The sequence below is a fragment of the Halichoerus grypus genome, chromosome 1, assembly GCF_964656455.1.
Source record: "Halichoerus grypus chromosome 1, mHalGry1.hap1.1, whole genome shotgun sequence".
Classification (NCBI taxonomy): domain Eukaryota; kingdom Metazoa; phylum Chordata; class Mammalia; order Carnivora; family Phocidae; genus Halichoerus; species Halichoerus grypus.
This window is the reverse complement of record NC_135712.1, coordinates 215,159,903-215,184,450: the sequence shown is the minus strand read 5'-3', so window position 1 is coordinate 215,184,450 and position 24,548 is coordinate 215,159,903. Positions and strand designations below refer to the sequence as shown.

At 60.7% G+C, this 24,548-nt stretch overlaps 1 protein-coding gene across 2 annotated transcripts in view; it reads right to left on the bottom strand.

Annotated features, from left to right (window-relative positions):
* Positions 1-135: 135 nt before the first annotated feature.
* The window catches only part of AP3D1 (adaptor related protein complex 3 subunit delta 1), a 38,076-nt gene continuing 13,663 nt past the window's right edge, over positions 136-24,548 (bottom strand). The window contains exons 2-32 of one of the 2 annotated variants that reach the window (XM_036069946.2): positions 23,639-23,734; positions 22,919-22,999; positions 21,842-21,922; positions 19,406-19,513; positions 17,735-17,864; positions 16,762-16,901; positions 16,542-16,615; positions 16,187-16,236; positions 15,043-15,092; positions 14,579-14,627; positions 13,894-14,039; positions 13,665-13,813; positions 13,364-13,594; positions 12,682-12,913; positions 11,591-11,736; positions 11,207-11,348; positions 10,445-10,516; positions 9,704-9,779; positions 9,064-9,266; positions 8,726-8,799; positions 8,460-8,631; positions 8,052-8,111; positions 7,475-7,591; positions 6,411-6,560; positions 5,994-6,041; positions 5,430-5,619; positions 5,078-5,166; positions 4,912-4,997; positions 4,380-4,501; positions 4,208-4,287; positions 136-1,189 (exon numbers count right to left, since the gene is read on the bottom strand). In XM_036069946.2, coding sequence (XP_035925839.1) covers positions 1,094-1,189; positions 4,208-4,287; positions 4,380-4,501; positions 4,912-4,997; positions 5,078-5,166; positions 5,430-5,619; positions 5,994-6,041; positions 6,411-6,560; positions 7,475-7,591; positions 8,052-8,111; positions 8,460-8,631; positions 8,726-8,799; positions 9,064-9,266; positions 9,704-9,779; positions 10,445-10,516; positions 11,207-11,348; positions 11,591-11,736; positions 12,682-12,913; positions 13,364-13,594; positions 13,665-13,813; positions 13,894-14,039; positions 14,579-14,627; positions 15,043-15,092; positions 16,187-16,236; positions 16,542-16,615; positions 16,762-16,901; positions 17,735-17,864; positions 19,406-19,513; positions 21,842-21,922; positions 22,919-22,999; positions 23,639-23,734 — 3,540 coding nt within the window. In that variant the 3' untranslated portion in view covers positions 136-1,093. Of the gene's footprint in view, positions 1,190-4,207; positions 4,288-4,379; positions 4,502-4,911; positions 4,998-5,077; positions 5,167-5,429; positions 5,620-5,993; positions 6,042-6,410; positions 6,561-7,474; positions 7,592-8,051; positions 8,112-8,459; positions 8,632-8,725; positions 8,800-9,063; positions 9,267-9,703; positions 9,780-10,444; positions 10,517-11,206; positions 11,349-11,590; positions 11,737-12,681; positions 12,914-13,363; positions 13,595-13,664; positions 13,814-13,893; positions 14,040-14,578; positions 14,628-15,042; positions 15,093-16,186; positions 16,237-16,541; positions 16,616-16,761; positions 16,902-17,734; positions 17,865-18,209; positions 19,379-19,405; positions 19,514-21,841; positions 21,923-22,918; positions 23,000-23,638; positions 23,735-24,548 lie in introns of those variants that run through there. The other variant, XM_078057933.1, reaches the window with a different exon arrangement.

Below are 24,548 nucleotides of genomic sequence, written 5' to 3'. Positions count from 1 at the left end.
GAAGGGCGCATGGGCAGGAGGGTCAGGGACCCCCAGACTCCGGCCAGCCCCCTGGCAGTTCGAGGACTGTCCAGAGTCCCCGTTATACCGCCAGGCGCGCTCACCGGCACGGGCAGCACACCCAACGGGTAAGTGTCTGTTTTACAAGTTTATTGGATCATCTTGACACAAAATCATTACAGCAGCGTGATATGTCTCTCCTTTATCTGGGAATGTCGATAGCAAATCAATTCTTATAGAACACATCATACAATTCTGAGGTTCTAGAATCACCACACAGGATTCTGTGATAGATTACTCTACATGCTAAAGTGACAGTGTTCGTCAAAAGGAAGTTACGTCATTGAGGACCATCACCTCTGAGGCAGCGCATCTCACGGGCGTGGTCCGGGGTTCCCGGGACCCACTCCGTGGGCTACATTCCAGAGGCCAGTGCCACCCCAGGAGTGCGCCTTCCCAGCAGCTGCGGGCATCATGTGGGACAGACCCTGTGGAGCATCCAGCGACAGGAAGGGCCTGGAATCCCAAGCAGTCCCACCGCTCACCAAACAATGCTGACGGACACACATCTCACTGAACAGGAAAAAAACCGTAAACCAACAGGGTCCAGGTCCTGCTCCATCAGGGATCCCAACTGGACCCCCACTGTGGGTGGCAGCCCCCCGTCCGACACATGAACACGCAAGTGGGACGCAGAGAACATGACAGACAGCAGCCCGCACAACCCTCTGGCCACCAGATGTCCTGGCCCACGGCTGGGAGGGGGAAGGGGAACGTCTCTGCAATGAGCTCGTGCCTGCGGGCAGGGCATCTGGGGGACGCGTGGGACTCGGACGGCCTCACGGAAGCAGGACACACCACTCTGCGCCGTCCACGTCCACGGAGCGCCCACAGCCCGAGGGCGGGGATGCCTGCTCCTCAGGTGGCCGGCCTCGCTAGCGGGGGCCCTGCCGGTGGGGACGGCGTCAGGGCTTCTCGCCAAATGGAGTGGCAGAGAGTCAAAGTAAAAACAACGACAGGATACATCAACGCAACGCGTCACCTCGCCACGTCAACAATGGGCGCCCTGTGTTGGCGAGGCCTCAGGCCAGGCTCAGCACTTGGCCAGCGTGGCTTTCAGCTCCTCCAGCAAGTTGCTCAGCAGCGTCGAGTCACTGCATTTCCCATCGACAGATACAGACTTCTCCCCCTGAAAAAGAGAAAACCACCACAGAATTTTGAAATAGTACATGAAAACACTGCCTTGTGACGATATGTTCATTCTTTAACTTCACAGCACCTTCCTCGGTATTCTGAGAACCAAAAGGAGGGAGGGGCCCCGGGTCAGATGGAGTGTCTGCCTGGGATGAGCGAGGAGACCGGCCGAGGCAGACTGAGGACTGAGACCAGAACTGGAGAACCCTTATCCCATGCCGTGTGAGGGCTGGGCAGAGCGGGGTAATCCGGCAAAGCCCCACATCCTCACTGGGGACCTCGGGGGGAGCATCCAGAGCCTCGAAGATCCCAGAGAGGCCAGTGGGGAAAGCAACCTGTAAAGTTATCCAAGAGCTGCTGGGGTGGTTCCCTGACAATAAGGACACACGAATGTCCCCCTCACGTGTGCACGCACCGTGGGACTGCGGCTGGGCCACCCTGACAAGACAGATGTACGCTGGAACGAGACGTCCAGCACCTGCAGCCTGTGCTCACATCTGCACAGACATTAACACGGCCCCAGTTACTCCGCATCCAAAGACCCGGGAAACCCCAGCTCAGCCCAGCAGAAAAGACCGCAAAGGCCAGGCCAGGACGAGGCAGCTGTGGGACCATCCAACACAGGTCTGCAAGCACCTACTAGGAGGATCCCCAGTCAGCAGTCCCAAACGTTGTTGAAACAAACAGGAAAACAGAACATCTCAGCAAAAAAATGCAAGATCTTCCCCCATGGAAATTCTAAGATTTTTTTTTTTTAATTTAATTGACAAGGAGAGACACAGCGAGAGAGGGAACACAAGCAGGGGGAGTGGGAGAGGGAGAAGCAGGCTTCCCGCCAAGCAGGGAGCCCGATGCGGGGCTCGATCCCAGGATCCTGGGATCATGACCTGAGCCAAAGGCAGACGCTTAACGACTGAGCCACCCAGGCGCCCCTCCCCCCGCCCATGGAAATTCTAGATCCAAACACACAACCCTCAACATGAAACACGCACCGGGTAGGTGGCATGATGGCTACGACAGCCCCACCGGGACAGACAGAGGGTGGGGGCGGGCAGGGATGGGAACACACGTCCCAGACGCCTGTTGTTGGGACACCACAGGGACAAGAAGAACCCAGTGCTGAGAAAGGGTTTTTAAAAAAATGACTGATTTGAGAGAGAGAGAGAGGGAGGAAGGGAGAGCGTGCATGCGTGCGAGAATCTTCAAGCAGACTCCCTGTTGAGTGTGGAGCCCCATGCAGGGCTTGATCTCACGACCCTGAGATTGTGACCTGAGCCAAAACCAAGAGTCGGACACTCAACCGACTGAGCCACCGAGAAAGGATTTAAATAATAGCTAAAAACTTCCAAAATTTTGCAAAACATGTGAAAATGCAAACATTCAAGAAGTGAGCAGACTCCCAATGGCTAGACAGCCCCAGAGCAGTCCTGCCCAGACGCTGCGGCTGCCGGCACAGAGAAACCTGCAGGGCGGCAAACGGCGCCCTCCCACCAGGAAGGGTTGAGGGCCGGGGCTCTTAGCAAGAATACTCGGCTGCAAAAGGAAGGGGCATGACTTTAAATTTGTTTTTGGAAAGACTGTATTTTTAAGCCATCTCTACCCCTAACGTGGGGCTCGAACTCATGACCCCGAGATCAAGCGTCAGATGCTCCGATGGAGGCAGCCGAGCGCCCTGGAAGTGGTAGGATTTGAAAGCACCGAGAGAAGGTCCAGGAAAACTAGTCCGGGGAAGGACCCGCGGGGCCCACGGACGGCCGGCGTGTGGAGGGTGACCGCGGGGCCGGGGCGGGGGCGCAAACACTGAGCCCAAGACGCAGGAGAGAGAGGCCGGTGCAGAACTGGAAGGCACAGACGGGGAAGGCGGCAGGAGGAATCCCGGGCATGGGCTAAGTGCCCGCAGCCCCAAGAACATGCGGCTCCCGAGGACAGCACTCCCGCCAGCAAGAGACAGACACACCACGTCAACACCGATCACAAGACAGCAAGAGGGGCTTTTTGTCTGACATCAAAGGACTGGATGGCACAGTAAACCCCGTGAGAGGAAGAGGGACCTTTGAGGGTCAAGACGCCATGACGCTCGTCGACGCACCCACCAGCAGACACGGACTGAGCCCCACGGCACGGGGAATGGGCAGCCTGCACGCCGCTCACTCGGGGGTGCAGGGGCCCAGAGGAGTCGGGACCGCCGCCAGCGGGGCCTGGTGACTGCCACGGGGCGGTCCGCTCTACGGGCAGAGCACTCAACCGTCTCCACGCACCCACAGGACGCCACCCGCCACAAGTGACCACGTCCGCAGCCAGGACACAAACCTCAACGCTTTCAAAAACCTGAAAACAGAAGCAGCGCGTCCTCCAACCAGAGGGAGTAGAAAACCATCCAAACACACCACACTTCTCAATAACCTGTGGCTCACAGAACTGGGGACAGACATCAGGAAATGTGAACTCTACAGAAATATGAAAATGGGACGTATGAAAATTTGTGGGGATCAGCTAACGGGCTGCTTCGAGGGAAATGTGTAAGATTAAACACCACGTGAGAGAAGCAAAGTCTCAGCTCCCACCTCAACCAACATACAAGAGAGCAAAATAAATCCAAAGTGGGCAGAAAGGAGAAAAAGAACAGAACTCCACAAAATTTACTTATTGCTTATAAAAACAGCAAAGTTTCTAAAAAAGTAGTTTTATTTTGAAGTAGGTTGCACACCCAGCGTGGAGCCCAACGTGGGGCTTGAACTCACGACCCCGAGATCGAGACCTGAGCCGAGATCAAGAGTCAGACACTCTACTGATTAAGCCCCCCAGGTGCCCCTAAAAAGGTCATTAAAAAAAAAATTGAGGAAACTGATAAACCTTTTGCCAGGATGACCAAGAAAAATGAGGAAACACACACTGCCCACGTCAGGAACGAGGGAAGGCATGGCCACGGAGCCCATGGACATGAAAGGAGAGAAGCAGCAGACTTCCCACGTGGACCCGGCAGCTCGGCGGAGGCGCACGCGCCCCGGCTCACCTTCTTCATCAGGAGGCAGACGTGGTGGCCCTGGATGGAGCGGCTGTACATGGAGGCGCAGGAGTCGACTCTCTCCACCACTGCAACGGAGGGGGCGCGTGAGGCCGGAGCCGGCTCGCACGGAGCAGGGGCACCACCACACAGGCGCTAAAGGCCACATCCCATCTCTTACCAGAAAAATGGTGGTGAAAACAGATCTTTGCCAGAAGGTTCTGGAAGGACATACTAATGCCATCGACTTTGATCGAGCTCATGCTCAGGTCCCCAGACTCCAACAACTTGGCAAAGGCGTCACTGCGGGAAGGACACAGCACAGGGAGGCTGAGGACAGGCAGGCTCCCCAGCCCCCTCCAGGTGGTACCTTCCTTTGGGTGTCTGCAGCGCCAGGTCTCTGAGGGTCCTAGGAGAGGTCATGGGCTAACCCATACCCCCCCCAAATGCCCACGTTGAATCCTGACCCCTAGACCTCAGAATGTGACTGTTTTTGGAGACAGGACCCTAATCCAATATGACCAGTGTCCTAAAAAGAGCAGATCAGGACACAGACACACACGGAGGGACGGTGGGATAAGGCGGGGTCCACGCCAGCCTCCGGCGCTGGGAGAGAACGAGCGTCTGGCCCGAGCCGGCCTTGTGCACCCGCACCGCCTGTGCTCGCTGCACAGCGGGCAGGACGGGGGGCAGGTGGGCGGGGGGGCGCACACCTATAGCAGGGCGTCGTGACCAAGTACGAGGTGCAGCGGAAGTGCAGCTTGAAGTCCAGCTTCTCATGGGTCGAGCCCTCGTCGTTCTGCGGGAGCAGGTGCACAGAATGAGCGGGGAGCAGGGCACCGTCCCAGGGGCTCCTGACCCCGCCTTGAGCCCTGCTACCTTGGCAATGAAGGACAGGGTCCCCTTGAGCTTCTGGGCCATGACGATACTCTGGATGGTGAACACAAACTGGGCCTCGTTGGAGATGCCTGGGGAGGGGAGAAGGAGCGGGGCCCGAGAGTGGCGTGGGGCAGTGTCCAGCTGCCGTCCCACACCCTGGCGGGTGGCAGGGACACAACCCCACCCGGGGCCTGTCCTCAGTGCTGTCCACCTTGGGTCAGAAAGGAGGGCTCAGCCCCTGAGGGACGCCAGGTGACGGGGGTGGGGGGTCCCGGGACCGGGTGGAGGGGCTACAAGAGCAGGAGCCCCCGGCCTCCCCCAGCCCCGGGCGTCCTGCTGGCGGCCCACACACCTGGGGGCAACTGGAAAGGCACGGGGACGCCGTCGTGGACGGAGGAGCCCTCCGGCCGGGCCAGCTTGGTGTTGAGCGAGTCCAGCACGTTGAGCTCCATGTTCTTGAGGAAGCTGCAGCTCTGATTCTCCAGGACGACAGACACAGTGACCTGGCTGTCCTTCTGCAGGCTGCCCTGGATGTCGTACGTCTGCGGGGCAAGGTCAGGGTCAGCCCACCTGCACGAGGGGTCTGGGGAATGCCAGCACCACTTGCGGTGCAAACGCAGATCATCTCCGAGAAGAAGTGCCCAACTCCCTATACAAGGAACAGCATTCCGTGCGGCCTGTGCTTCCAGCCACTCCGGCCCTTTCTCTGACGGCCACTGGCCGACCCACCGGCCCTTTGCCCCACCCACCAGAAAGTACCCCTAGGCCCCCTCCCCCCAGAAAGCCTCCAATGGGGGAGGCTCTAGGAGCAGGAGCCCTGGGACGCACTCACAGCCTCCACTGTCCCTCCACACACCCAGAGAAAGGACCCCACCTACCCCAGCTGCTGGTGCCCTAAAACACCCACGCCACTCACCATTCTGATGTAGGAATTCTCGGCCAGGAGGCAGTAGCTGGACATGGGCTGGAAACAGAGAAGAACAGTCAGCTTGGGCCAGTGAGAACCCGAAGGTGGCAGCTGCCGACACGACAGGGCCTGTCACGACCCGCCAAGCACTCCAGGCGGAAAACACTGGGACCTCAGAACTGGGGGCGGGGGGGCAGGGTGGGCAAGGAGCCGCCCCGGGTCCCGGACAACACAAGCCTGCACCTTAGGAACTCCTGTCACGTGACAGCGCCGCCTCCCTGATGCCTGGAGCCCCCGGGGCTCACCCGCCCGCGCCGAGGCCCCACTGCCCGCCGGCCCGGGGACGCAGCTCCTAGACTCGGCTGGGCTCTCTCCCCGCGCCGAGGCCTTGGCAGGCCCGCGGGAGGCGAGTGAAGTACCCCTCACCGGGAGAGGCTCCTCATCAAGCGCGCCGTTCTCGACAGGCTCTGCCGCCTCATCGCTGGGAGGCTTCTTCTTCTTGGATTTCTTCTTCTTGTCTTTAGATCTCTCCTCCTTCTCCTTCTTGTGCTTCTTCTTCTTACGTTTAGAAGATTTCTGGAACCAAAAGAGCAGATCAGGGTTAACTCTGACTTCTCCGGCTGGCGGTGCCCAGCAAGGAAGGCACAGGCCGTGGTGGCTCAGGCGGCCGCGGACACACGTGACACTCTCCTGCGTGGCAGAGCGGACGGAGCGGCAAGCCCCAGGCCCGTGGGGAAGAGGCGAGCACCTGGGAACCCACCGCTCAGTGGGACAGTTGCTGCCCATAGGTACAAACCCATGGGGAGACCGGCAAGAACCCAGACACCAGCTCCTCGCGGCACCCAAGACAGATGAGAACACACGGCCACAAAGAAACCTGCCCACCCATGTTCACGGGAGCACGATTCACGACAACCGAAAGGGAGAAACTTTAGTGGGTGAGCGGATACACACAGTGTGTCCCCCACACGTGGGGAGCATCCCTCGGCCGCAGACGGGAGCGAGGTGCCCACACGTGCTGCTCCGGGGACGGACCCCGAGCCCACGACGCTCAGGGAGGGAGCCAGACACGGAAGGCCACACGGGGTGTGGTTCCACATTGGTGACCTGTCTGGAACAGGCTCAACCATGGATGGGAAGGGGGCTCGTGGGGGCCGGGGGCTGGGGGGGAGACAGGGAGTGAGGGCTAATGGGATGGGATTGCCTTTTAAGTTGATGGAATGTTCTGGAAGTAAGTAGAGAGAGAATGGCCGCACAACCCTGTGGGCGTAGTCACTACCACTGGACCGTGATCCCTAAAGAGACGACCTTTACAGCATGCGAGTGACAGCACAGCTGTGTGAAAACTAGAAGCCCAGCAGCACACAACCGGACCCCCACCCCCCCGCGGGATTCGGGAAGCAGGCAACCAGCCTCCTTCCCCCAGTCCTCAGTGCGGCCACGCAGCCAGCTCCCTGACAGCCAGGGCGGGCACCCTCACGCGCCCTCACCTTCTCGGGGTCCCGCTCGCTGTCGTCGTCCTCCTCCTCGTCACCCTGCTCCTCTCTCCTGGGTTCCTCACCCTCTTCCTTAGGGGCAGTGATGACGGCATTCACTTCAGGCTCTTCCTGCAGGGGGCCGGGTGGTGGGGCTCAAGGGGGCGCCAGGGCCTAGGTGTCCTCCACCCCCCCCCCATCCTGACCCGGCCTCTTTGGTCAGCACCAAGGCGTGTGGCCACCACACAGCGCAAGCGGCCGGCAGAGGGGCAGTCAGTCTGGGGGCCCTGAGTGCGGTCAGTGCCCAGGCCACATCCTTAACAGGAAGCAACGGCTCCAGGCTGCGCCCAGCTCAGGAGCCGCAGGCTGTCCTGAGGGCTGTTCTGACAGCCACCGACTGGGCCAGACCACAGGCAGGGGACCGGGCTGGCCCACAGCTGGCTGGTCTGTGCAAGGGCGCCCCAACATCCACACACCCCTGGGGCAGGCAGACCCCAGAGGAGGTGTCCCTGGACGCCTCGGAGAGGCAGATCGATCGAGGCCCCGTGGAGGACCGTGCAGAGCCGGCACAGGCCGCCCCCCAGGCTCTTACCAGGGCTGGGGCTGCAGCAGGCAGCGGCGTGGTGGACAGCCAGAAGTCTAGGTCCTCGCCCTGAAACCACAGGAAGACAGGCCTTTGGCTTAAGTAGCAGGACAGGCTCCAGACGGGCACGGGCGGCCCCCACCCCCAACCAGACAGGCGGCTTCAGCTCTGCAGGACCCAAGTGCGCAGGGAGCGTCTGACCACAACGTCAGGGCTGGGGCCCGGGGTGGCGCTTCTAGCTCTCTCACGGTCAGAACAAGCAGCCTCAGACGTCCCGTGAACACCAGCCCGTGAGAAAGCAGCACGACCCATGGTCCACACTTCTTTAAAACCCCCAGCCCTTCCCCCAGTGTGACCAACGGGTGGACACAGAGGACCGTGAAGTTCAGCGTGGGGGTGTCTGTGGGGCCCCCGTACCTCCTTCTCCTTCCCCTTCTCCTCTCGTTCTTTCTCTCTGTGCTTCTTCTCCTTCTTCTTGGGCTTCTTGATTTTCTTTTCCACGACAGGGACGTCCTCTTTGTCAGCAGACTTGGAATTGTCCACGTTTCTGTGTTTCTGGACAGGCAGCTTCTCGCTGTCAGCCAGGGGCCTGGGGGCAGGCAGGCGGGTCACAGAGTGAGGGGACAGGGACACGGAGGACACGGAGAGCCGTGGGGCAGGCCTGGCCCCGCCCCCAGGCTTACTTGTCCAGGTCGATATCCAGGGCCCTGTAGGGGTCATTGGGATCCTTGTCGTCCTCATCACTAGGAAGAGCGTTCTGAGGAAGAGAGGAGCTCTGTGTCCAGTCCATCCAGCCCCAAGCCAACAAGTCTGTGGAGCCCCTCACCCCCTTCTCAGAAAAGGACAACCAGGCCCACACTCGAAAGGGGACCTCATCTGGGGCAGGAAGCGAGGTCGGGATGTGCCAGGGTCTCCCGCTCACAGCTCAAGACCCCTCTCCGGGGCCTGGGGCACAGTGCGTGCTGGCTCCAAGCCTCCCTGTGCCCCGGGCGTGAGAGCGGGGGCGCCCCAGGGGGCTGACCTCGGGCATCTCCTCGGTGACGATGTCCACCTGCTGCGCCGGGGTGATGTCCTCGTCACTCTCTGTGTGCAGCGAGCCGTGGCGCCGCGGCTTGCCCTTCTTCTCCTTGTCCTTCTTCTTCTTCTTCTTCCTGTCCTTCTCCAGCCTCTGCCGGTGTCTCCGCTCCTCCTCCAGCTTCACGTACTGGTCCGACATGGGCATCCCTGTGGGTGCGCGCACGACCCGGTGCTCAGCCGCTGCCCTGCCATCCCAGCCCCTGCCCCAGCCCTGAGAACCATGTGTGTGCGGGGGGCCCCCCAGGGGCTCAGCACGGAGAGCCCACCGTGGTCTGTGCTAGAGGGCGCCGAGCAGAGGCTTTCTGAATGCCGACAGGCAGGCCCAGAGCAGCTGCGGTAGGTGGGGGAGCTAGGACTAGGGGAAGGGGAAGGAATGACGTGGCACCAGCATTAAGACGCGTGGGCCCTTGGCCTGTGCCCCCCATTCACCCTCCAAGCTAGGACCCACCACAGCCAAGGAGGCAGCAGGGGTGCGGCAGAGAGCGCGCACGGCAGGCTGGAGGCTTTCAAGGCCAGGCCTGACAGCATCTGGGAGCCAGGCCCGGCCCCCCCACCTCGCTTACACTGCCCGTGCAAATACTTGCCTGGCACCTTCAGGGGCACCGAGAGGTCTATCTGCACCACGGGTATGTGCTCCACCCCCGGCATGTCCTGGTACCGCTGGAGAAGCAAGGACCAAGGCGTTACTGGGCAGAGTGCACGACCGAGGGGGATGCCGAGGAGGGGCCGCGTCCCAGCACGAAACATGCAGACGGCCTGGGGTGTGTGGGATCCTGCTGGGGGGCGGGGGGCGTGGCTCCCTACAGACTGGGGGACTGGTCCGTTAGTGTACAAGCACAGGTCAGAAAGCTTCCGCCCACTTTTTCTGTCTCGACTGCCTACTTAGTTTAGAAAAGCAGTGCAGGCTGGAACCTAACGAGCACTTGGCGCCCACCAGGACGGCCGGAGTCAGAAAGCCAGACGTGACAGGAGCTGGTGAGGGTGCGTGCGGCAGGCGGGGGCCGTCTGCGGGCCCTGAGAGGGCCGAGCAGAGTCATGAGGTGACCTGGCAATCCCAAGAGAAGCGAACCAAGAGAGCACCCATGTGCAGCTGTGTCCGCCTGGCGGAGCCTAGTGGGTGGAGGACACGGATGAGGGCAGCGGGCACCACCTGGATCAGAGCTGGAACGTGAAGCTGCCTGTACTCGGTGTTGTGGGCGGGACCCACCTGGCAGCTGGGCCACATGGACCTACTGTGACAACGAAGTGCCGTCCTGCAGATGGGACCTCTAGGGGGTTGTGGGGGAGGACAGCATCTGTGGAGGATGACCTGGAACCAGCCTTACCTTCTGGGGGGACGGCGAACTTTTGATGTAGAACGGGTTGTTGGCCTGTTCCTGCTTCCGCGCTTCTCGACGCTGCAGGGACAGGATTCAGGTCCATGAATGCACGTGCGTCACACACCCACCCTGCTAGGCCGCAGAACTTTACTGCCAGCCCTCAGCCAAGAGAAAGACCACAGCAGGAGCAGGAATGGGGTCACGAACGACCCAAAGAGGTGGGGATGACCATCTCTGTTTCAAGGATGGGAGCTCAGATAGGCTGGATGAGCTGTCTGAGGCCTTTCAGCTCCAAAGAAGAGCTGAGCTGGGAATCAGCTCCCATTGCCTGAAGATTCAGCCTGCACAGGGGTGGGAGGAAGGGCTCCTGGGGGGCACCTCTTATTTCAGAAAGGAAGGAGCCAGACACAGTGGGGTGGGGAGCTGGGGTAACACAGTGTCTGTTCTTCTCCAGGCTTTCTGGATGTTGCACGTTGTAAATCCTGCACCCAGGAGGCAGGAGCAGAAGCCCCCGGAAACCAGGTCAGGCCCCCCTGGCTCTTCCTGAGGAGCTCTGGGCTCCAGAGAAGCCGCTTCTCGTTTCAACGAAACCCAACCCAGACTTCAAAGGGCAGCTGAGTGCTCCCTGGAGGACCACAGGGCTGAGCCCAGACCTGCTAGGACCACGCACAGCACGTGTGGGCTCAGGGTTCAGCGTGCTCGAGCGAGGCCATCTGCCCCGGAGGCCCCGGTGGGCAGGAACCCTGCCTCCGCACAGCCGGTGCTCACCCGGGCTAGCTCCTCCTCATCAGCCTCCGGCAGCTGCTGCTTGGCATGGCGCTGCTCCTCCTCATGGAAGATGCCCTTGGGCTTCTCGTCCTCAGACTCGCTGTCTGAGGGCGGCTCATTGATCCAAGCATCCAGGTCCAGGCTGTAAGACACAGTGAGGTCACAGGGCAGCTCCAGCATGAGTGCTCAGCCCTGGACGCTCACGGCAGCACACGAAGCAGGAACACCCCTGTCCTCTTGCAGGTAAGGACATGAAGGCTAAGCCGCCACTTGAGATCACAGCTACCCACGACAGAGACATCAATCAATGCCCTGCTGCACTTCTGCTCTCACGGTCCCACCTGCCATTCCAGCCCATGTCGTCTGACCCGCTGCGCAGCTCACCCTTCAGGAACCGGAACTTTCTTCTGTGCCTTGGGGGCCACTGGATTCAGCTCCCCAGCAAAGAGGGCGCTCACTTCTTCTGCCACTGGCACGTCCTTGGCCTGAAGCTTCTGGATGTGCTTGACCAGCTGCAAGATGCAGGACGCCTGAGGGGACCACAGGGGAGTCACAGGGAGTCACAGAGGACTAGCCCTGAAGGCCATTAGGCAACGCAGCTCATTGCTCGGACCACGTGGATGCCCAGCCTAAGGAAGGCGAGCATGGAAGCCCCTTGCCTGAACCCTACTGAGAACATCCAAAAGCTCCCAGAAGCCATGGGCTCTGTGGAAGAAGCATCCAGCGAGGAAGAAACCAGCTCACAAATAAGACGTGGGGGTCACGAGCAGAGGGGGCACTGTTGTCCAAGAGAACCGCTTGGACAGGCCTGGGCGGCCCCAATGACCCGCAGCTCCTGCTTCCAGGAGACACACAGGCACCTCTGGATGCTGTCGTCTGCGAGCTCCGACTTAGGGCTCTGCCCAAGCGTGGCTCCCAGAGTGACTCACGGCTAGGGGACCACGGCCACCAGCCGCGCTAATGTCATGCAGATGCTCTCAACCGTGGAGGACCAGGGCCCAGCGAGTGACATTCAATGCTCATGTGCAGTCTGGAAACCTGAGGGCCCTGTGTCACCCACAGGGCACCAGAAGCGGCCTGGCCTCTGATGCCCACAAACTCCCACCCAGCTGCTGTCACACAGGACATGTCAAACCAGCTCTCACCATGGCGGGAACCCCGGTCCTCACCCACCGAGAAACCCGCTGCCAAAAGGATGCTTCCCTCAAAGGCCAATGACACACCCTTACAGCGGCTCCCATTTGTTTGCTGTCTTGTGTCCCCTCCCCTCCCAGGCCCCCCCTGTGGGCCAGCACCCCCTGCCTCCCCCACCACGGGTGGCCCAGATCTGCCCACACCCCCGGCTGGGGCAGAGCCCTGGAAAACAGATTTCTCCAAGTTCCCCTTGGGGAAAGGCAAAGCTGGCTGCTATTGGGAAGACACAAGCACAAGATACAGGCTCTTCCAAAGGTGGGAGCCCCCCGAGAAACACTGACCCGCTCCTGGACCTCCAGGTCCGCGCTCTGCACGAACTGCGGCAGCCGGTCCACCATGAGCTGGGTAACGTCCTGGGCCGCCTCTGGCTCCGCAGCCTGCTCCTTCTGCTGCAGGATGGACGCGTACAGCTTGACCACGTTCTGCACGTACACGGCCTGGATGTGGCCGGGCAGGGTAGTGACCTTGGGCCGCAGCATGGCCTCGAGGGTCTGGTGGGGCTCCTGCAGGTGCCTGCGGACAGCGAGGGCCTGATGAGCACGCCACCCCTGTGGCTCCCAGCCCCAGGACCGCTCTGCTACGGGGGTCACATGGCGCACTCCCCTATCCGGAGGAGGAGGGAGAGGACCCTAAGGAAGAAAGCAGTGACCGAGGGACAATCGCACAGTAGCCGCAGGCAAAAGCATCGAGAAGAGCAAACAAAAGCAAAGCGACAGCACCATTTGGGTGACGGAGCGTCCACAGCTGCAACGGGCAAGGAAAAGAGAAGAGCTGGGGACAGATGCAGCTGTCCTGGGCCACGCTGGGACCGGCTTCTCGCTTGTTCTGGGGGTGGGAAACACGTGTGCTTAAAGGAGCTCTTTCGGCAGAGAGAAACCCCAGGAAGGAGAAACCAGGGCGGCCAGCAGGGGCCCGGGGACACAGGTCTGCCAGCAGCCCTCTCCCCCCCGGGGAGCCACTCACTCGGAGAACTCCCCGCAGATCCAGGCGGCTGCGTAGAGCACCTCGCAGATGCCGTTGCGCTGGGTGCTGCTGGCCACCAGGTGTGCGCTGTCGAGCAGTGCGGACATCTGCGACACGGCGAACTTCCGGATGGCCTTCACGCGGATGGCCACGTCCAGCATCTGGGCAGCGATAAGGTGGCCGTGGCGGGTGCCCTCCAGCCGGGTCAGCTCCACCAGGACACTGATGTACCTGCGGGAGGGAGCCCTTGAGGCGTGCCCCAGGCGCCAGCACCCGCCCCCCCGGGCTGTGGGGCACGGACCACTGGAAGTTCGTGATGTGCTGGTAGTTGCACTGGCTGCAGATGTCGATGATCTTTGTCAGCAGCTCGTCGCGGTAGGTCGTGCCCTCGGCCTTGTCCACGTGGCTCATCAGCTTCTTGACAATCTCCACCAGGTTCTTCTTGGACACCTGGGGCCGGAGAGGAGTTGGTGAGGGCAGGGCAGGGCCAGCGTGGGGCGGGGCGAGCAGGCCTGGGGCGGGGCACACACCATTCCGTACAGGAGGTCGAGGGCCCGCAGGCGGATGGACTCGTCCTTGTCGTCCAGACACTGCAGGACCAGGTCCTTGTGAGCCTGCACGGACTTGGGGTGTGTTCTCAGGATCTTGGACATGGCCAGCAGGCCCAGGTACTTCACTGCGGAGATGGCGAGATGCAGTTAACCTGGACACGCCCTCACAGGCTTTGGGGCCTGCACAGAAAGAGCGAGGCCGGGTCTGCAGCCCGAGCCCGACCACCTAGACGCGGTCAGAATCGGCCGCACGCAGGCCCCCGGGGTCCTAAGCGGCACGCCGGGTGCCGGGTGCCCCAGTCTGCCCCTGACCGACCCAAACGCACAAGCCTCTAAAGCTGGGGTGGTGAACGGCAGGCCACGGGCCACGTCCAACACGAAGCCCCGTTCTGTGAACGCCCCCGGCACAGGCACGGGCCGTGCCCCGCACCGCCACAGCGGCAGATGCTCCTGGGCCCGCAGAGCTGGACAAAGTCACTGTCCGGCCCTGCACAGGCCAGGCCCGGGAGCACTTCCCTGCCCCAGACAGACCCGGCGTCAGATGCGCGCGGGCCGCACGGCAGAGGAGCGCGAGCGCCTGGTTGCTTACGAGGCCGACAGCCCCGGCGCCGCAAAGGCTTCGGGCGCAGGACCTATGGGGTGTGCAGGGCGAGGAGAAACTCACAGTTCTGATCGGAGTCTTCTATCAATATCCTCAACTTCTGAACGCAAAGCTGCGAAGGGGAAGGTGACAGTAGTCACGCCTCCTGAGGCAAGAGTGCAGGCCCAGCCTCAGCCCCTGATCCAGCCCGGAGGCCCAGCGACCAGGGAGGGTGGAGGACGCCGGGCCCCACTTGGCGCAGCACCCATCGCACAAGAGGACAGCTGCCTGCGAGCACCCATAGGGACACGTTTGGGGAACGCCCACCGACGCACACACTGACACCCCGGTGGCTTCCAGGGGCGCTAACATTTGTGTCCTCCCCCCCCAACTGTCAACTGCACAGACCAGGCTGGCCAGGGCCCAGTGCCGGGCGCCATGCATGAGTGACGGCTGCAGATGTGGGGTGGGCGGCATATCCCCCGCCCCCCGCCCCTCCCCAGGCTGCTCCCGACTGCAGCGCAGGGCAGTCTGCACCCAGGACGCACCTGGATGCTAGCGCTGTGGTTAGGCATGCCAGAGGACAGGGAGATGAGAACTGAAACAGAAAACCTCGCCTCAGGAACTCGCCAAGCCTCACCCATGTGCAGAGGCCCACCCACCCACGTCCACCCTGGGTACTGGGACGCCACACCGGGCACTGTTGGCCCAACTGCTCTCCCGGGGAGGCTGGCTCGCGAGATGGCATCTGGCTGCTGGGGCTCTATGGCCAGAAGCACAGACCACAACCCCATGGCAGGCTCCCCCATCCAGGGCAGGTCCGCAGAGCCTGGGCCAACCCCACCTGCCGGCTCTTAGAACCACCTGAGACCCACCAGCCCTGCCGTGTACCAGGCCTGCTGCCTCGCCCTATGCCCTCAAGCCCCCTGCCCATCACCGTGGGCAGCTCTGACCCTACTATATCCTGGGTCCCCCACCGACCACTCCAGACACAGAGACTTGCCCTCCAGGTCCTGCATGTGCTGCCTCTGGCATTAGCCGGCCCCAAAGGCCCACGCTTCCTCTCTGCCAGCGTCACTGAGCCTCAGGGACCACATGGCTCTAATCATGGAGTGTGGACCCTGGGCCAGCTTCCTGCGAACTGCTGAATTTCAGGCTGCCCACAGGGCCTTGAGGAGGGACCACAAAGCTGGCTTCCCAACAGCTTCAGGCAGACAGACAAGCAATGAGGAGGTGAACCCCGTGGGTCACGACTCTGGCTCCAACAAATAACGTGGGTAGGGGGGCTCAACTTGTCAAGCGTGCAGAAACACATCAGCCAGTGCTCTGTGTGGTCCTTGGCTGGAGACTGACCGAAACAGGCGGGACTCCAAGCAGACTTTGAGGAGTGCCTTCTGGTCCCAGCTCACGAAACCTTTTTGTAGTAGGTTCCTATGCTTAGGACCCACAGGGGATGGCATGGTGCCTGAGACCTGCCCTAAAACTCTCAGGGAAGAAGGTCTTGCTGACAGGTGTGCCACGAGCCGTCCCCGCCTCCCAAGGGGATCCAGAGGGGGGTGGCAGGGACACGGGGCGAAGGATCTTGGGGTCTTCCCTGCACTGTGGGGCCCCACCTCGGTGCCCAGGGTGGGAGCAGGGAGGGCTTTCCACGTGCCACAGCCGCCTGCCCTCGCCCAGGTGGCTGGCCCTCACCTGCGATGACTGTGTTCACGCACTCGTAGAGAAGGGACATGGCGGACGTGCTGGAGGGAGAAGAGCAGAGGCGTGAGGAGCAGGACGCCTGAGAAATGCAGGGAGAGCACACGTCTGCCGGCCCCCCGTGCACACGGCTGTCACCCGGGTCGGTGGCATTCCCCAAGGGACACGAGCCTCCCTTCCTAACTGCCGGTGGGGGCCTCTGACACTCCCACACACTGAACCCATTCCCGGAACGTTTCTGCTTCTCCACCATAAGACTCTCCCCAGGGTCCCCGTGCCCAGAGGGAGTGCAGGCCTGCACGTGCCAGACGGCGGGGGTCACGCGAGGGCCAAGGGCTCCAGGGCTCACCTGTGGATCAGGTTGGTGAGAGGCTCAATCAGCTTCTTGCCCAACCTTGGCTCCAAGGGGGTCAGAGCACCAAACTAGGGATGACAGAGGCCAGTGGGTCACTCGGGGCAGGAACAGACTGCACCGACTGCAACCCCCACCCACACGCCCAGGGCGCTCCCAGGACACGCCGGGGCCTTTTCACTCGGTAAGAAAAGGGAAGTTCGGGAGGGATACTTGCCAGTTTGATAATTTTAATGAGGACCCAATTGTTGGTTGAGGAGGTCATCAGCTTGAAGAACAGTGGGGCGAGGGAAAGGTAGTTTTTAGGGTTGCGCCTGGCCAGCTCACAGATGACGTTGACCGCTGCTGACTGCACCCCTTTGAAGTAAAAGGGGGACCTCCTCATCAGTAAGAGTATCATCAAAATGGAGTTGCACCCTTATCCAGGAGGACTGTCCTCCTCAGTAGCCTCGTCACCCCTGCTTTGTGCCTGGCACTGTGCCCATCACCTGAGGACATGGTTCAAACTTCTTAGAGCCAGGCATCGCCTGAGTTTGTGGGGCTGGTCCCCTGAAGGATCAAAGTAACCCCAGTGCAGGACATCCACCGCACCTGCCACCTTGGCTCCTACTTCCCCTACCAGAACTTTCCACACCCTGCCATTCTCCCTGATATAAGGCAGGTTCCCCCGAGACAAGCTGAACTTGCCTCACGCTTAGAGAAGCTGTGTGAGCTCAGCCTAGAGAGTCTTTGATGAGGGAAGGACTGACCGAGAACAGGAGGAAGGTTGGCATGAGCCCTGCGGTGTGGGACCACAGTCAAGGCATCAGAATACTCGTGAATGCCAACAGGCAGACAGACGGCCACAGCCAGGCACTCCCCCGTGCGCGGATGGCGGGTGTCTACTGAGTGAGCGCCTGGAAGAGGGGACGCCCAGCGCCCGGAGCTTGGGGTCTACATCCCACACCAACAAATGGGACCAGCTCCCTGGAGACGGGGTGGATTCCAGGGCCGGAGCGGGGAAAGCAGAAGGTAAACCTGGTATCTCATGGTGCCAAGAAGTAAGGAGATGCCGTCTGTGGTGGGACACCAGGATGGAAATCCCAGGACCTAGCAGCCCTACTCTTCCCTTGCAACACCCTCTACCAGGTCCTCACAGATGCTGGCGGAGCCCTGCGCCCCCCACACCGTCCCACCGTGAATCAACAAACCGGGGTCAGGGTCCTCCAGTTTCTCTTTCAGGCGGGGGAAGGCGGGGCGCAGCGACTCGGGGTATTTCAGGAACACCTTGTACATGATCAGCACAGCCTTCTTCCGGATATACGGCTTGGTGTGCGACATCTGCAGGAGTAGAGGGCCGGTCAGCCTCCCCTCCACACTGCTACTATTCCCCGCACTTGCCCTGCTCCCCTCCCCCACCACCCAGGTCTCCCCATCTCCACTGGCCACGCCTCACCTCCCCACACCCGCCCTGCTCACCTTCCTACACCCACCCGTCTCCCCTCCGTCACCAGGAGGGACACCCTCTCTCCAGCCCATCTGGTTTCTGGCCTTCGAGCCGGGCCTGCGCCACTGCCCCGAGCGCAGGGACCACACAACAGGGTCTTGTGTGGAACTGAAACCAGCTTCCCCATGTCCATGACCCTAGACCTGCCCTCCCGAAGCCGACACCCTTCTCAGACTCACTGGAACCCAATGAAGGACAAACAGAGGGAGGGGACTTGAACTGGAAGAAGAGCCTTCGCCAGTCAACGCTGGTCTCCGACTCCTCTGGCGTCCAAGGCCTGTCCCCAGAGCAGGGCGCCAAGGGGTGTCCAGGGCTCCCCTCCACACTGGACCATCCCGGAGCTCTTGTCCTTCTGGAACTCTACTCTGGCCAGGAAGGCCGCTGGCCCTCAGGTGGGCAGACTTACCACCTGTCCGGGCCCCGGGGAGCCACACCCCGAGAAAGCTCCCAGCCCCCACGACTCACTAGCGTCCTCCCACACTCGCAGCTGCCTTCACCACATCGGCAGCTTTCTGGGCCAGAAGGGCAGTATCTGGGGTCCTGCGGTGGCGGCTCGAAAGCCACCAGGGAGACCACGTGAGCAAAAGAGCAGGGCCACGTGTGGGCAAAGCGACTTACAGTGGGGGGCAGCTGCAGGAAGCAGGGCTGTGGTGTACGGGCCCCCCATCTAGAAGCTGCTAGCACACACGGTCTGAAACCACAAGCCCGGACCTATGCATCCACACAACAAACAGGCTGACCTATATGGAAAGAACTCTCCAGAGAGGAAAGCAGCCACCCTTCTGCTCTGCCCAGATAAAACCGATGGGAAACGGCCTCCCAATCAGTTGCAGATTTGGGTGAACGACTGATGCCTCTGAGGACCAGGGCTTGTAAGAGGACATCCGCATTTTAGAAAAATGCTCTGGACACCTTGGAGGTGAGCAGCGGCTGGGGTTTTTGCCCTTCAAATGGACTGAAGCACAGGAAGTCACTCCATGGCCGGAGAAAGACACATGGCGTCAGGGATGGGGCAGGAAGGAGCAGGCTCACCGAGCTCACTGCCTGCTGGGAACCAGTGAGGTGGGAGCTGGTGGGACGCGCGCTGGATGGCATGGGCGCTTGCCCAGGCGCCACCCGCCTCTGGCCCCAAGCAGGGCTATTGGAAAGGAGGTGAAGAAAGAACGTGAGGGTGACAATGGCCCGAGGCCGGGTCCCACGGGGGGGGGGGGGCACAGCAACTCAGTCTCCCGTCTCATCCGGGGGAACCCCGCCCGTTTCTGCACACCCGAGGGTTTTTGGTGTGACGTTTAACCTCGGTTTTCCAGGCCCCTTGGCAGACCAAGTCACGTCACAGAGCGAAGGCCAAGAGGCTTGGGCACACTCACAAACTCACCAGTGTCATGATGTCGTTGGCCAAGTCTCTGGCAAGATCTGGGGTAACAAAACAGGACAGGCCAGTCAGCGCAACGCCAGTGTCGTACTGGCTGGGGCTGCTCAGGTCCTGCAAAGGAGGGCGAAGAGTGAGCAGGCAGGTGCCGACGGGCAGCACCGGCTCCTGGCTGGGGGTCTGGGCCTGGGCCTGCATGAGGGGCACCAAGCAGCCACCAGTTCCAGGGAGCACGGCCCGCAGTCCGGCCCAGCCCAGTGTCCCAGCACTCGGGGGGCCGCGTGCGTGAGAGCCCCGGGGCTGAGAGGCCAGCGCGGAAGCCAGGAACCTCTGCCGCTCCTGGGGTTCCTCCTCCACGACAGCCAGGACGGCTCCTCTGGGCCCCTCCCGGAGGCAGGCCAGCTCTGGCCCGACTTTCCTCTCTCAGGTGAGCAGGAAAACCGGCCATGAGAGCGGCACATGCCCGGCCCCGACCCCCGGTCACTCAGTGCGGCTCCCACTGAGACGGCCTCACCTCGACACCAGAAAAACGTGCGGACCACACGCTTGCTCTGCAGAGGCTGCCCTTTTTTTTTTTTTAAGATTTTATTTATTTATTTGACAGAAAGAGGCACAGCGAGAGAGGGAACACAAGCAGGGGGAGTGGGAGAGGGAGAAGCAGACTCCCCGTAGAGCAGAGAGCCCGATGCGGGGCTCGATTCCAGGACCCTGGGATCATGACCTGAGCCGAAGGCAGACGCTTAACGACTGAGCCACCCAGGCACCCTGGGGAGACTTTCCTAAGGAACTCCCCAAACTTCATACAGCGTGGTAAAAACATACCAAGGCGCGTTTTAAGAGGTCACCTTCTGGACTGCAATAATAACCCGAAAACACCGACTCCTAAAACCCATTCCGGCCTGAGCTGACACAGTAAAACTGCATCGGACCCACGGTACAGAACCTGGGCCCTAGATGACCACTCCTAATTCACCATGATTTACAAAGGGCCAGTGAAGGGCCACCACAGGGCTTTTCAGAAATGGAGGTCTGTGGAGAGGACACGGGTCACCATTAAACAGGGAGCGCCCCACTCGAGGGGCTCCATGGGGAGTGGGGGACAGGGACGGTGTGCAGAAGTTGTTCCAGAAGTCGTGGGTTTATTTAAAATGACACACACGCAGACTACAGACATTGGGGACAAGAATGGAGGAGAACGTTTTACGACAGAGCAGGCCTATCCTCTGCTCCGTTATGGGGACAGCTCACGCTCAGGCGGTCTCCCCAGCAGAGCAGATCTAGGGGACCTGCCTCTGGCATGTCTCTGTGCAAAGTGGTGACCATCTAGGCCTCAACAGAGGCTGCTACGGAAGGGTGGGTAGGGAGTGTCCTGTGCCCAGCCGGCTGGCAGGAAAACCCAAGCTGGGCCAGAGCCCCTCCACCCCCCTCCTTCGGCTGCCCCCCGTGACACACCCCCACGGGCTGCTCCCAGCTGAGCTTGCCCCTCACAGCCACGGGGCACCCAAGACACCCAGCGCTGCCGCACAACCTGACCCGTGGCTGGCTGCCTCAGAACCACAGGCTCCGTGCTCGGCCCAGCAGCCCGTCCTGTGCCAACATGTACCCTGGCCAGTGCTATGCTGGAGTGCCGCAGGGTATGCCCAGGAGCCCAGCCCAGGTTCCCAGGCCCCCCTGTGGGGGCAAGCACACCTCATGGGGTCTGGCCTATACATCCAACCGTCGCCGAGCCTGATTCGCCCTGACACCCCCCCTTACTACTCCACAAAAGATGCTCAAAGCTCTAGGACCAAGGAAGAAATTTATTACTCAGGAATCTTCAAGACCATCTCCAAACACAAACATTATACATGACTAAGACATGCACTCAATGTGACTCAGAAGAGCTGGTGGGCAGGGGTGCCTGGGGGGCGCAGTCGGCTAAGCATCCAACTCTTGGTTTTGGCTCAGGTCATGATCTCAGGGTCATGAGATCGAGCCCCTAGTCTGGCTCTGCGCTCAGCACGGAGTCTGCTTGTCCCTCTCCCTCTGACCCAGTGGGCAGAAGGGCCCCCATGCGGAAGGGTGTGCACCTCAGCGAGCACTCCCGCCCGAAGGAGAAGGGCATGAGAGGAGGACAGCGGCCGGGAGCCAGCCTTCCAACACCCAGAGGCACCAGTGAGGGAAGACGGAAGTCTGGCAACACTCTGGCCTCACCCGCCGCCCGAGAGCAGACAGACCCGCTACACCACCTCTGGGTGTCTTCGGACAATAGCGCGGCCGTGTTTGGAAGCCACGGGCTTACGATGGGGTCACAACAGCGAGAGCTTGCTGACCTCAGCGCTTTCTAGTCGCCGCTCGCTCGGAGCACCAGAGAGGCTGGCATGGAGAACATGGTGGGGACGGGGGACAGGAGGGCACCCGGTGAGGGCCCATGACAGCCACGGGTGCAGGAGGGCCGCCTACCTTGCGGATCTGGTTCGTTGTCAGCATGATGACGTCGGTCCCCTCGTGAAAGCACTGGGAAGCAGCAAGGTAGCCGATCCGCTGTGAGTCAGACATGAGGGCATCAGACACGAGACAAGGGAGCCCCCGGGCCAGGGAGCGACAGCCTGCGGCCAGCCTCGGGGCCTCCAGAAGTCATTCGAGGAGGAGGAGGAGGAGGAACCGGCCGCAGAGCTCCAAGGATGCAGGCTTTGAAACACAAAGTTCTCGTAAGGTCGGCCACACCATCCGGTCCTCTGCGAGCACGTGCCCTGACCACCTCCTTGGCAGCCCAGAACTGCCTTTGTGACAGGGTATGGAAGCCAGCCCACGCACTAGCTCTCCTTAGCTCTCAGATCTCCCTGCCAGGCTGACGCAGACGCCTCCATCACTCTTGCACGTGATGCTTTCATGCCCAGGCCTAGCACCTCCTGTGTGCTGCTTCAGCGAGAGGGGCCCGCGGGCAGGACGACCGTGTCCATCAGAGGGGAGCCCAAGACTGACCCAGCCAGTGACCCACCGGCGGGTGCTGGGGCCCAGGGACCTGGAGATGGTCTCGCCGCCCTGCTGGCACGCGTTCCCGTCGGAACCTGCCCCAGCCCCGGAGAACTACGCAAGGCCCTCCGGCGGGTCGTGAGTGTTGACAATCACTCTGCAGAATATTCACTAAAGTGGGAGCCACGCTCACGTTATGATACCAAGTGAGGAGGTAGGCCCCAGACCACTCTCAGGCAGGGCCTCCGTGAGGTGCAGGGAAACGCTCAGAAACACTACGAGGCCCTGGGGCTGGGGGCACATGGGGACCTCCAAGTAAGACGGTCAGTGCTTGCTCGTTTTGGGGGAAAGAATTACAAGTTTGTTTTAACTAGTATTACAAAATGTACAACCAACCCTACGAACCCATTTCACAGACATCCCTTAAAGTTGAAAGAGAAACACCATGCAGGTTACAGTTAATAAAGAAGATGACAAATGCCGAGGTGGCGTCTAAGGGGCCAGAGCACGCCCTCCCCCCGTGAGCACGAGGTTCGGGGCAAACCGCAAGCTCATCCGCCTCACCTTGAACGTGAACTTGGAGGCGCTCATCACTTCCACGATGTTGAAGGCGGCCCAGCTGATGTCATAGCCCAACATCTGTAACTGTTGGAAAGACAGGCCCAGCGATTGCCACCCACACGCCAAGGCTTGAACCCCAACATGCAGCACCGTCTGAGCTGGTGGAGGAGCAAACACGGCGCACACGCCCAGTGGGGGGGCCTCGCCGCACACACACCCTGGAGGATCTTGTTCCTTCTGGCGCTAGTCCCCGCGTTTAGAACCCCAGGGACGGGCTCACCACAAAGGCGGAGGGTAAGCGTCTGCAGCTGACATGCCAGCGTCCACGAGCGCTGCTGCAGACTCCCCGCCAGTGAGAGTGAACCGGCTCCCCCTAAAAGCTCCAAGGTGACAGGATGCCCCCCGCAAGCCTTCCCCCTCCCTTCTGACCAGAGACGAGGCCAGATGAGCGGAGTCTGCCCCAGGCCAGGTGGGGTCCGCCGTGCCCTGGGCCACAGGATCATCACGACACGCCCCCCCAACTCTGAGAAATTAGTCCTGCGCGCCAAGGCCAGCACCTGGAGCTCATGTTGTTGATCCCTGTTTGGCAGGTGGGTAGAAATGGGCGGTGAGTGGACAGAGGAGCGATGGAGGGATGGCTAAGCAGCCTGACCGCAGCAGGGGTGTGGGAGGGGGCGGCCCTGTGAAGGGCTGTCGCCTGAGCAAACAGTCCTTGGTACTTACGTAGGTCAGCTTGCAGACTGCATTTGCTTTTACTGCAATGTTGTCCTGCTTTAGCTCTTGCTTGATTTCATCAATGCACTGAGAGATATATTTTGCCTGAAAGGAAAAAAAAAAATGAAAAATTACAAGTGCCTGACTAAAACAGTTAAGAATAATTACTGCAGAAAGAAGCCAAACACCAAAGGCCACACAGTGTGATTCTGTTTACATGAAACATCCAGAGCAGGCCCATCCACAGACACAGGAGGCGGGTTTGTGGGTGTCAGGGGCTGGGGCTTCTTCCTGGGGTGACAGAATGTTCTAAAACGGACCATGGTGCCGGCTGCACGACTCTGTGAATGCACGACTAACTAAAAACCACCAAACGGTACTCTTTAAATAGGTGAGTTGTACGGTATGTGAACATCTAATAAAGCTGTTATTTAAAAAGGCGATTTCAGGGGCGCCTGGGTCGCTATCAGTCGGTTGATAGTCTGATTCTTGATTGCGGCTCAGGTCATGAGATCGAGCCCCATGCTGAGCTCTGCGCTTAGCAGGGAGTCTGCTTGAGATTCTCGATTCTCCCTCTCCCCCACTCCCCCCCCCCCACCGGCTTGCACATATGCTCTCCCTCACACTTTTTCTCTAAAATAAATAAGTCTTTATAAAAAAGCCATTTCAGTGTGGTAAGATGCCCAGGATTCCCTCACAGTTCTCCTGGAGAAGAAAGGAGGGTGAGAGAGCAAGTGCCTCAACATCTATTTATTCGATTTTCCCAACTTGTGTGCATAGCTGTTTCTTTCTTCCTTTTTAAAGATTCTATTTTTAAGTAATCTCTACACCCAACATGACTGAAATCAGGGTCCCCAAGATCAAGAGTTGCATGCTCCTCTCAGCCAGCCAGGTACCCCTAGCTCATGTTTTCTACATG